Raw genomic sequence first — 13,200 nt, forward strand, 5'->3', positions numbered from 1 at the left:
CTTAGAACAGTGCTTTGCACATAGTAAGTGCTTAATAAAGGCTATTAAAAAAAAAAAAATCCCAGCTCCGCCAACTGTCAGCTGTGTGACTTTGGGCGAGTCACTTCACTTTTCTGTGCCTCGGTTACCTCATCTGTAAAATGGGGTTGAAGACTGTAAGCCCCCTGGGGGACAACCTTGTAACCTCCCCAGCGCTTAGAACAGTGCTTTGCATATAGTAAGCGCTTAATAAATACTATTAAAAAAAAAAAAATCCCGGCTCCGCCAACTGTCAGCTGTGTGTCTTTGGGCGAGTCACTTCACTTCTCTGTGCCTCAGTTACCTCATCTGTAAAATGGGGTTGAAGACTGTGAGCCACCCGTAGGACAACCTTGTAGCCTCCCCAGCGCTTAGAACAGTGCTTTGCATATAGTAAGCGCTTAATAAATACTATTTAAAAAAAAAAAATCCCGGCTCCGCCAACTGTCAGCTGTGTGTCTTTGGGCGAGTCACTTCACTTCTCTGTGCCTCAGTTACCTCATCTGTAAAATGGGGTTGAAGACTGTGAGCCCCCCGTGGGACAGCCTTGTAGCCTCCCCAGCGTTTAGAACAGTGCTTTGCACATAGTAAGCGCTTAATAAAGGCTATTAAAAAAAAAAAATCCCGGCTCCGCCAACTGTCAGCTGTGTGACTTTGGGCGAGTCACTTCACTTCTCTGTGCCTCAGTTACCTCATCTGTAAAATGGGGTTGAAGACTGTGAGCCCCCCGTGGGACAGCCTTGTAGCCTCCCCAGCGTTTAGAACAGTGCTTTGCACATAGTAAGCGCTTAATAAAGGCTATTAAAAAAAAAAAATCCCGGCTCCGCCAACTGTCAGCTGTGTGACTTTGGGCGAGTCACTTCACTTCTCTGGGCCTCAGTTCCCTCATCTGTCAAATGGGGATGAAGACTGGGAGCCCCCGTGGGACAACCTTGTAACCACCCCAGCGTTTAGAACAGTGCTTTCCACATAGTAAGCGCTTAATAAAGGCTATTTAAAAAAAAAAAAATCCCGGCTCCGCCAACTGTCAGCTGTGTGACTTTGGGCGAGTCACTTCACTTCTCTGGGCCTCGGTTACCTCATCTGTAAAATGGGGTTGAAGACTGGGAGCCCCCTGTGGGACAACCTTGTAACCTCCCCAGCGCTTAGAACAGTGCTTTGCACATAGTAAGCGCTTAATAAAGGCTATTTAAAAAAAAAAAAAATCCCGGCTCCGCCAACTGTCAGCTGTGTGACTTTGGGCGAGTCACTTCACTTCTCTGGGCCTCAGTTCCCTCATCTGTCAAATGGGGATGAAGACTGGGAGCCCCCGTGGGACAACCTTGTAACCACCCCAGCGTTTAGAACAGTGCTTTCCACATAGTAAGCGCTTAATAAAGGCTATTTAAAAAAAAAAAATCCCGGCTCCGCCAACTGTCAGCTGTGTGACTTTGGGCGAGTCACTTCACTTCTCTGGGCCTCGGTTACCTCATCTGTAAAATGGGGTTGAAGACTGGGAGCCCCCTGTGGGACAACCTTGTAACCTCCCCAGCGCTTAGAACAGTGCTTTGCACATAGTAAGCGCTTAATAAAGGCTATTTAAAAAAAAAAAAAAAACCCGGCTCCGCCAACTGTCAGCTGTGTGACTTTGGGTGAGTCACTTCACTTCTCTGAGCCTCAGTTCCCTCATCTGGAAAATGGGGGTGAAGCCTGTGAGCTCCCCGTGGGACAACCTCATCACCTTGGAACCTCCCCAGCGCTTAGAACGGTGCTTGGCACATAGTAAGCGCTTAACAAATACCATCATCATTATTATTATTATTAAGGGGCGGAGGCGGGATTAGAACCCACGACCTCGGGCTCAGCGAGGCCGCGCCGCTTCCCGATTTTTGCTTTCCTTCCAGGTGGTGGTGGCCACGGTGGCCTTCGGCATGGGAATCCACAAACCCGACGTGAGATTCGTGATTCACCACTCGATGAGCAAATCTTTGGAAAACTATTACCAAGAGAGCGGGCGTGCGGGTAATCAAAATCATTTATTATTGGGGCATTTACTAGGGCGTGCGGGTAATCATAATCAGCGTTGTGGCATTTGCTAAGCGCTTACTATGTGCCCAGCACTGTTCTAAGCGCTAGGGAGGTTACAAGGTGATGAGGTTGTCCCACAGGGGGCTCATAGTCTTCATCCCCATTTTCCTGATGAGGGAACTGAGGCACAGAGAATAATAATGATAATAATGATGGTATTTGTTAAGCGCTTACTGTGTGCCAAGCACTGTTCTAAGCGCTGGAGAGGTTCCAAGGGGATGAGGTTGTCCCACGGGGGGCTCACAGTCTTCATCCCCATTTTCCAGATGAGGGAACTGAAGGACAGAGAATAATAATAATCATAATGATGATGGTATTTATTAAGCGCTTACTATGTGCCAAGCACTGTTCTAAGCGCTGGGGAGGTTACAAGGTGATGAGGTTGTCCCATGGGGGGCTCACAGGCTTCATCCCCATTTTCCTGATGAGGGAACTGAGGCACAGAGAATAATCATGATAATAATGATAATAATGATGGTATTTGTGCACAGAGAATAATAATAATAATAACGATGATGGTATTTGTTAAGCGCTTACTATGTGCCAAGCACTGTTTTAAGCGCTGGGGAGGTTACAAGGTGATGAGGTTGTCCCACGGGGGGCTCACAGGCTTCACCCCCATTTTCCAGATGAGGGAACAGAAGGACAGAGAGTAACAATAATCATCATAATAATGACGGCATTTGTTAAGCGCTTACTATGTGCCAAGCACTGTTCTAAGCGCTGGGGAGGTTACAAGGTGATGAGGTTGTCCCACAGGGGGCTCACAGTCTTCACCCCCATTTTCCAGATGAGGGAACTGAAGGACAGAGAATAATAATAATCATAATGATGATGGTATTTATTAAGCGCTTACTATGTGCCAAGCACTGTTCTAAGCGCCGGGGAGGTTCCAAGGTGATGAGGTTGTCCCACGGGGGGCTCACAGTCTTCATCCCCATTTTCCTGATGAGGGAACTGAGGCACAGAGAATAATCATGATAATAATGATAATAATGATGGTATTTGTGCACAGAGAATAATAATAATAATAACGATGATGGTATTTGTTAAGCGCTTACTATGTGCCAAGCACTGTTTTAAGCGCTGGGGAGGTTACAAGGTGATGAGGTTGTCCCACGGGGGGCTCACAGGCTTCACCCCCATTTTCCAGATGAGGGAACAGAAGGACAGAGAGTAACAATAATCATCATAATAATGACGGCATTTGTTAAGCGCTTACTATGTGCCAAGCACTGTTCTAAGCGCTGGGGGGGGGATACAAGGTGATGAGGTTGTCCCACGGGGGGCTCACAATCTTCATCCCCATTTTCCTGGTGAGGTAACTGAGGCACAGAGAATAATAATGATAATCATAATAATGATGGTATTTGTTAAGCGCTTACTATGTGCCAAGCACTGTTCTAAGCGCTGGGGGGGGATACAAGGTGATGAGGTTGTCCCACGGGGGGCTCACAGTCTTCATCCCCATTTTCCAGATGAGGGAACTGAAGGACAGAGAATAATAATAATAATCATAATGATGATGGTATTTGTTAAGCGCTTACTATGTGCAAACTGAAGGACAGAGAATAATCATAATGAAGATGGTATTTATTAAGCGCTTACTATGTGCCAAGCACTGTTCTAAGCGCTGGGGAGGTTACAAGGTGATCAGGTTGTCCCACGGAGGGGGGGGGGGGGGGGGGGCTCACAGTCTTAATCCCCATTTGACAGAGGAGGGAACTGAAGGACAGAGAATAATACTAATAATAATAATAATAATCATAATGATGGTATTTGTTAAGTGCTTACTATGTGCCAAGCACTGTTCTAAGCACTGGGGCGGGGGGAGGGGGGGATACAAGGTGATCTGGTTGTCCCCCGGGGGGCTCACAGTCTTCACCCCCATTTTCCTGATGAGGTAACTGAGGCACAGAGAATAATAATGATAATAATAATAATGATGGTACTTGTTAAGCGCTTACTATGCGCCAAGCACTGTTCTAAGCGCTGAGGGGGATACAAGGTGATCAGGTTGTCCCACAGGGGGCTCACGGTCTTCATCCCCATTTTCCAGATGAGGGAACTGAGGCCCAGAGAAGTGAAGTGACTTGTCATACAACAGACAAGCGGTAGAGTCAGGATTAGAACCCAGGTCCTTCTGAATCCCAGGCCTGGGCTCTTTCCACTAGGCCTCGCCGCTTTTGTTCTAGATTTGGGTAATTTCATGACTGTGGGAAAGTGACTGCAGAGAAGCAGAGTGGCGCAGTGGAAAGAGCCCGGGCTTGGGAGTCAGAAGTCATGGGTTCAAATCCCGGCTCCACCAACTGTCAGCTGTGTGACTTTGGGCCAGTCACTTCACTTCTCTGGGCCTCAGTTCCCTCATCTGGAAAACGGGGATGAAGAGTGGGAGCCCCCCGCATGGGACAATCTGATCACCTTGTAACCTCCCCAGCGCTTAGAACAGTATGTATATATGTTTGTACATAGTTATTACTCTATTCATTTATTTTACTTGCACATATTTATTCTATTTATTTTATTTTGTTAATATGTTTTGTTGTCTGTCTCCCCCTTCTAGACTGTGAGCCCGTTGTTGGGCAGGGACCGTCTCTAGATGTTGCCAACTTGGACTTCCCAAGCACTTAGTCCAGTGCTCTGCACACAGGAAGCGCTCAATAAATACGACTGAACGAATTACCATCATATATTACCTGTATCTATGTTTGTACATATTTATTGCTCTACTTATTTATTTTACTTGTACATATTTATTCTGTTTGTTTTATTTTGTTAATATGTTTGGTTTTGTCGTCCGTCTCCCCCTTCTAGACTGTGAGCCCGCTGTCGGGTAGGGACCGTCTCTAGGTGTTGCCGACTTGGACTTCCCAAGCGCTTAGTACAGTGCTCTGCACACAGGAAGCGCTCAATAAATACGATTAAATGAATGAATTCTAGACTGTGAGCCCACTGTTGGGTAGGGACCGTCTCTAGATGTTGCCGACTTGGACTTCCCAAGTGCTCAGTAAATACGATTGAATGAATGAATGAATAAATGCCATTATTATTAGTATTCATTCATTCATCGAATGAATGAATAAATGCCATTATTATTATTATTCATTCATTCGTTGAATGAATGAATAAATACCATTATTATTATTCATTCATTCATCGAATGAATGAATGAATGCCAATATTATTATTATTATTCATTCACTCATTGAATGAATAAATGCCATTATTATTAGTATTCATTCATTCATTGAATGAATGAATAAATACCATTATTATTATTATTCATTCATTCATTGAATGAATGAATAAATGCCATTATTATCATTATTATTCATTCACTCATTGAATGAATGAATAAATGCCATTATTATTATTATTATTCATTGAATGAATAAATGCCATTATTATTCATTCATTCAATCGTATTTATTGAGCGCTTATTGTGTGCAGAGCACTGCTCTAAGCGCTTGGGAAGTCCAAGTTGGCAACATCTAGAGACGGCCCCTACCCAACAGCGGGCTCACAGTCTAGAAGACAGAACACCAGCACACTTGCTTTTTATGTTGCGGATGAGTTGAAGATGTTCTCCCTTCTCCAGTTTGGTCCTTTTCTGGGCCACGACCTCTCAGTCTCTGTATTGGACGCCTCCTAGGTCGCGACGACCTGAGGGCCGACTGCATTTTGTATTCCGGCTTCGGGGATATTTTCCGAATCAGCTCGATGGTGGTGATGGAAAGCGTGGGCCAGGAGAAGCTCTACGACATGGTGTCATACTGCCTGGATGAGATCGAGTAAGCCCCCCAAACGCTCCGTTCGCGTCTCGGTCAATAATGATGATAAGAATAACAATAATACGCTTAGTACAGTGCTCTGCACAGAGTAAGCGCTCAATAAATACGATTAATTGATTGATTAATAATAATAATAATGATGGGTATTCGCTGAACCCAATAATAATAACAGCAATAATGATAATAATTGTGGTATTTGCTACACACAAACTCTTATGGATTCATTCATTTAATCGTATTTATAATAATGGCAACAGCAATAATAATAGTTGGGTAGTTGCTGAACCCAATAATAATAATAATTGTGGTATTTGCCAAACACAAACTCTTATGGATTCATTCATTTAATCGTATTTATAATAATAGCAACAGCAATAGTAATAGTTGGGTAGTTGCTGAAGCCAATAATAATAAGAGCAATAATAATTGTGGTATTTGCTAAACAAGTCTTCTAGACTGTGAGCCCGCTATTGGGTAGGGACCGTCTCTGTATGTTGCCAACTTGGACTTCCCAAGCGCTTAGTACAGTGCTCTGCACACAGTAAGCACTCCATAAATACAATTAATTGATTAATAGTAATAATAATAATAATAATAATAATGATAGTTGGGTATTTGCTGAACCCAATAATAATAACAGCAATAATGACAATAATTGTGGCATTTGCTAAACACAAACTCTTATGGATTCAGTCATTTAATCGTATTTATAATAATAGCAACAGCAATAATAATAGTTGGGTAGTTGCTGAACCCAATCATAATAACAGCAGTAATGATAATAATTGTGGTATTTGCTAAACACAAAGTCTTATGGATTCAGTCATTTAATTGTATTTATAATAATAGCAACAGCAATAATAATAGTTGGGTAGTTGCTGAACCCAATAATAGTAACAGCAGTAATGATAATAATTGTGGTATTTGCTAAACACAAACTCTTATGGATTCAGTCATTTAATCATATTTATAATAAAATAGCAACAGCAATAATAATAGTTGGGTAGTTGCTGAACCCAATAATAATAACAGCAGTAATGATAATAATTGTGGTATTTGCTAAACACAAACTCTTATGGATTCAGTCATTTAATCATATTTGTAATAATAGCAACAGCAATAATAATAGTTGGGTAGTTGCTGAACCCAATCATAATAACAGCAATAATGATAATAATTGTGGTATTTGCTAAACACAAACTCTTATGGATTCAGTCATTTAATTGTATTTATAATAATAGCAACAGCAATAATAATAGTTGGGTAGTTGCTGAACCCAATAATAGTAACAGCAGTAATGATAATAATTGTGGTATTTGCTAAACACAAACTCTTATGGATTCAGTCATTTAATCATATTTATAATAAAATAGCAACAGCAATAATAATAGATGGGTAGTTGCTTCTAGACTGTGAGCCCGGTGTTGGGTCGGGACCATCTCTATATGTTGCCAACTTGTACTTCCCAAGCGCTTAGTACAGTGCTCTGCACACAGGAAGCGCTCAATAAATCTGATAAATAAATAAATAAACACAAACTCTATGGATTCATTCATTCGATCATCTTTATTGAGCGCTTCCTGTGTGCAGAGCACTGTACTAAGCACTTGGGAGGTACAAGTTGGCATCAGATAGAGACGGTCCCTACCCAACGGCGGGCTCATGGTCTAGAAATATTCATTGTGAATAATAATAATACTAATAATAATAATAATGGTGGTATTTGTTAAGCGCTTACTATGTGCCGAGCACTGTTCGAAGCGCTGGGGGAGATTCAAAGTAATCCGGTTGTCCCCTGTGGGGTGCACAGTCTTCATCCCCATTTTACAGATGAGGGCACTGAGGCCCAGGGAAGCGAAGTGACTTGCCCAAGGTCACCCAGCTGACAAGCGGCGGAGGCGGGATTAGAACCCAAGACCCCTGGCTCCCCAGCCAGTCTCTAAGCAGCGCGGCTCAGTGGAAAGAGCCCGGGCTTTGGAGTCAGAGGTCGTGGGTTCAAATCCTGACTGTGGATTATTATTGTTATCCAACTTGGACTTCCCAAGCGCTTAGTCCAGTGCTCTGCACACAGTAAGCGCTTAATAAATACGATTGAATGAATGAATGGTCATTATGATCGTTATTATTGTTATTGTTCATTCATTCATTACGATTGAATGAATGATAATTATGATCATTATTGTTATTGTTCATTCATTCATTATGATCATTATTATTGTTATTGTTCATTCATTCATTCCGATTGAGTGAATGATCATTATGAGCATTATTATTGTTATTGTTCATTCATTCATTACGATTGAATGAATGAATGATCGTTATGATCATTATTATTGTTATTGTTCATTCATTACAATTGAATAAATGATCATTATGATCATTATTTTTGTTATTGTTCATTCATTCATTACGATTGAATGAATGCATGATCGTTATGCTTATCATTATTGTTATTGTTCATTCAGTCACTCATTCATTCATTCAATCATATTTATTGAGCGCTTTCTGTGTGCAGAGCACTGGACTAAGCGCTTGGGAAGTCCAAGCTGGCAACATCTAGAGACGGTCCCTACCCAACCCACAAGTCTAGAAGGGGGAGACGGAGAACAAAACAAAACACATTAACAAAATAAAATAAATAGCATAAACATGTAAATATTTACAGAATATAAGTATTCTAAATATTTATATATACATTTATAAATATATAAATTATAAATATAGAGTAGAACAAATATGTATAAATAAATAGAGTAATATTGTTATGATTATCATCATTACCGCGGCCGTCGGGGGGGCGGGGTGACTCGGACGGGCACCCCGGGGCCGGGGCCTCTGTCTCTCCGTGTCTCTCCGCGTCTCTCCATGTCTCTCTGTGTCTCTCCGTGTCTCTCCGTGTCTCTCCATGTCTCTCCGCGTCTCTCCGTGTCTCTCCACGTCTCTCCTTGTCGGGCCGGCGTCTCCCCCAGGTGCCGCCGGGCTCTGATGGCCCGACACTTCGACGAGGTCTGGGCCTCGACCACCTGCAACCGCATGTGCGACAACTGCCGACAGGAAACCACCGGTGAGCGCCCGCCCGCCCGCCCGCCGTGCCCCCGGGGACACTGGGGGAGACGCCGGGGGAGACTTGGGGAGACACACCCGGGGGAGGGAGACCCGGGGAGACTGAGGCAGACGGGCCCAGGGGAGACTGGGGGAGACAAACCTGGGGAGATTGGGAAGCAGCGTGGCTCAATGGAAAAGAGCCCGGGCTCTGGAGTCAGAGGTCATGGGTTCAAATCCCGGCTCTGCCAAGTGTCAGCTGTGTGACTTTGGGCAAGTCACTTCACTTCCCTGCGCCTCAGTTACCTCATCTGTAAAATGGGGATGAAGACTGGGAGCCTCCCCGTGGGACAACCTGATTACCTGGTAACCTCCCCAGCGCTTAGAACAGTGCTTTGCACATAGTAAGCGCTTAATAAATGCCATCATTATTATTATTATTGGGGGAGACGGACCCGGGGGAGACTGGGGGAGTCAGACCCGGGGGAGACTGCGGGAGACAGACCCGGTTAGACTGGGGGAGACAGATCCCAGGGAGACAGACCTCGGGGAGACTGGGGGAGACAGGCCCAGGGGAGACTGGGGGAGACGGATCCGACAGAGAGCGGGGGAGACAGGCCCAGGGGAGACCAGGGGAGACCCAGGGAGACAGACCTGGGGGAGACTCGGGGAGACAGACCCGGGGGAGACCCGGGGAGACTGAGGGAGACAGACCCGGGGGAGACCCGGGGAGACTGGGGGAGACAGGCCCAGGGGAGACTGGGGGAGATGGACCCGGGGAGACTGGGGGAGACAGACCCCGGGGGAGACCTGGGGAGACTGAGGGAGACAGGCCCAGGGGAGACTGGGGGAGACGGACCCGGGGAGCCTGGGGGAGATGGACTCCAAGGAGACTGGGGGAGAAAGACCATGGGAGACTGGGGGAGATGAACCTGGGGGAGACTGGAGGAGATGGACCCCAGGGAGTCTCGGGGAGACAGACTGGGGGAGATGGACCTGGGGGAGATGGACCCCGGGGAGTCTCGGGGAGACAGATTGGGGGAGACGGACCCCGGGGAGTCTCGGGGAGACTGGGGGAGACCGACCTGGAGGAAACTGGGGGAGATGGACCCCGGGAAGTCTTGGGGAGACAGACTGGGGGAGATGGACCCCGGGGAGACTGAGGGAGTCGGGCCCAGGGGAGACTGGGGGAGATGGACCCCGGGGAGACTGAGGGAGACAAACCTGGGGAGACTGGGGGAGACCCGGGGAGACCGGGGGAGACAGACCCCGGGGAGACACTGGGAGAGTGGGGGAGACGGACCCCGGGGAGACTGGGGGAGATGGACCCCGGGGAGACTGGGGGTGACAGACCTGGGGGAGACTGGGGGTGACGGACCTGGGGGAGACTGGGGGAGACAGACCTGGGGGAGACAGACCCAGGGGAGACTGGGGAAGACGGATCCCGGGGAGACTGAGGGAGACAAACCTGGGGAGACTGGGGGAGACGGACCTGGGGGAGACTGGGGGAGACCTGGGGAGACAGACCCCGGGGAGACCGGGGGAGACGGACCCCGGGGAGACTGGGGGAGACGGACCCCGGGGAGACTGGGGGTGACAGACCCCGGGGAGACTGGGGGTGACAGACCCCGGAGAGACTGGGGGTGACAGACCTGGGGAGACAGGCCCAGGGGAGACTGGGGGAGACGGACCTGGGGGAGACCAGGGGAGATCCAGGGAGACAAACCCGGGGGAGACTTGGGGAGACAGACCTGGGGGAGACCTGGGGAGACTGAGGGAGACGGGCCCAGGGGAGACTGGAGGAGACGGACCCGGGGAGCCTGGGGGAGATGGACCCCGAGGAGACTGGGAGAGAGGGACCCCGAGGAGACTGGGGGAGATGGACCCTGAGGAGACCTGGGGGAGACTGGGGGAGATGGACCCCGGGGAGACTGGGGGAGACGGACCCCGGGGAGCCTGGGGGAGACGGACCCCGGCAACTTGGGGAGAGAGACCAGGGGAGACTTGGGGAGATGGACCCGGGGGAGAGGGACCCCGGGGAGACTGGGGGAGATGGGCCCGGGGGAGACTGGGGGAGACGGACCCGGGGGAGACCTGGGGAGACGGACCTGGGGGAAACTGGGGGAGATGGACCCCGGGAAGTCTTGGGGAGACAGACTGGGGGATACAGACCCCGGGGAGACTGGGGGAGATGGACCCCGGGGAGACTGGGGGAGATGGACCCCGGGGAGACTGGGGGAGACGGACCCCGAGGAGCCTGGGGGAGATGGACCCCGGAGACTTGGGGAGAGAGACCAGGGGAGACTTGGGGAGACGGACCCGGGGGAGAGGGACCCCGGGGAGACTGGGGGAGATGGGCCCGGGGGAGACTGGGGGAGACGGACCCGGGGGAGACCTGGGGAGACGGACCTGGGGGAAACTGGGGGAGATGGACCCCGGGAAGTCTTGGGGAGACAGACTGGGGGAGACAGACCCCGGGGAGACTGGGGGAGACGGACCCCGAGGAGCCTGGGGGAGATGGACCCCGGAGACTTGGGGAGACGGACCCGGGGGAGAGGGGCCCTGGGGAGACTGGGGGAGACAGGCCCGGGGGAGACTGGGAGAGACGGACCCGGGGGAGACTGGGGCAGACGGACCCTGGGGGAAACTGGGGGAGACTGACCTGGGGGAGACAGACCCAGGGGAGACGGGGAGACAGAGCACTGTACTAAGTTCTAGGGAAGGGACAGTTCAGCAACAGATAGGGACGGTCCCTACCCAACGACAGGCTCACAGTCTAGAAGGGGGAGACGGACGGCGAAACCAAACACGGAGACGGGCGTCATTCAGTGCTATTTGTTGAGCACCTCCTGCGTGCGGAGCACTGGACTAGGCGCTGGGCAGGCGGGGACCCCGGCTCGGGCCCGCCGGGCATCCGTCCGTGACCCCGGGCTTTTAGTCTTTTAGACTGTGAGCCCACTGTTGGGTAGGGACTGTATCTATGTGTTGCCAGTTTGTACTTCCCAAGCGCTTAGTCCAGTGCTCTGCACATAGTAAGCGCTCAATAAATACGATCGATGATGACCCCGGGCCCGGCGGGTGCTCCCCGCAGACTGGGAGGCCGAGGACGTGAGCGAGCACTGCCGCTTCCTGCTGCGGCTCCTGGAGCAGGCCGAGCGGCTGGGCGAGAGGCTGACGCCGCTGAAGCTACTGGACGCCTGGACGGGGAAGGGGCCGGCCAAGCTGCGGCTGGCCGGGACCCCCCCGGCCCCCCACCGTCTGCAGCTGGAGAAGATGATCGCCCGCTTCCTGCTCCTGCGCTACCTCCAGTAGGTACCCCGGGGGCGGTGGGGGGGCCTCCCTCTCGTCTATCTCGCCCCCGTCCTGCCTCCTCAAATAATAAGAATAATAATGGTGGTATTTGTTAAGCGCTTACTATGTTCTAAGCGCTGGGCGGAGGCGCTTTGCACATAGTGAGCGCTTAATAAATGCCACTGTTATATACAGGGTGATCAGGTTGTCCCACGTGGGGCTCACGGTCTCCATCCCCACGTTGCAGATGAAGGAACTGAGGCCCGGAGAAGTGAAGTGACTTGCCCAAAGTCACACAGCTGGCAAGTGGCGGAGCTGGGATTTAATAATAATAATAATAATGGCATTTATTAAGCGCTTACTATGTGCCCAGCACTGTTCTAAGCTCTGGGGGGGATACACAGTGATCAGGTTGTCCCACGGGGGGCTCACAGTCTCCATCCCACAGCACCTGTATATATGTTTGTGCATATTTATTACTCTATTTATTTTACTTGTACATATCTATTCTATTTATTTTATCTTGTTAGTATGTTTGGTTTTGTCTCCCCATTTTAGACTGTGAGCCCACTGTTGGGTAGGGACTGTCTCTATATGTTGCCAATTTGTACTTCCCAAGCGCTGAGTCCAGTGCTCTGCACATAGTAAGCGCTCAATAAATACGATTGATGATGATGATGATCCCCATTTTCCAGATGAGGGAACTGAGGCCCGGAGAAGTGAAGTGACTTGCCCAAAGTCACCCAGCTGGCAAGTGGTGGAGCCGGGATTTAATAACAATAATAATGGCATTTGTTAAGTGCTTACTATGTGCCCAGCACCGTTCTAAGCGCTGGGGGGGATACAGGGTGATCAGGTTGCCCCACGGGGGGGCTCACGGTCTCCATCCCCATTTTCCAGATGAGGGAACTGAGGTGCAGAGAAGTGAAGTGACTTGCCCAAAGTCACACAGCTGGCAAGTGGCGGAGCCAGGATTCAATAATTATAATAA

At 49.1% G+C, this 13,200-nt stretch overlaps 1 protein-coding gene across 1 annotated transcript in view; it reads left to right on the forward strand.

Annotated features, from left to right (window-relative positions):
* RECQL (RecQ like helicase) overlaps positions 1-13,200 on the forward strand; it is an 81,066-nt gene that overhangs the window by 56,639 nt on the left and 11,227 nt on the right. The window contains exons 9-12 of the mRNA XM_038768159.1: positions 1,902-2,019; positions 5,738-5,876; positions 8,846-8,940; positions 12,010-12,226. Of these exons, the coding sequence (XP_038624087.1) occupies positions 1,902-2,019; positions 5,738-5,876; positions 8,846-8,940; positions 12,010-12,226 (569 nt within the window). The remainder of the gene's footprint in view (positions 1-1,901; positions 2,020-5,737; positions 5,877-8,845; positions 8,941-12,009; positions 12,227-13,200) is intronic.

This window comes from Tachyglossus aculeatus, chromosome 2, assembly GCF_015852505.1.
Source record: "Tachyglossus aculeatus isolate mTacAcu1 chromosome 2, mTacAcu1.pri, whole genome shotgun sequence".
NCBI classification, from domain to species: domain Eukaryota; kingdom Metazoa; phylum Chordata; class Mammalia; order Monotremata; family Tachyglossidae; genus Tachyglossus; species Tachyglossus aculeatus.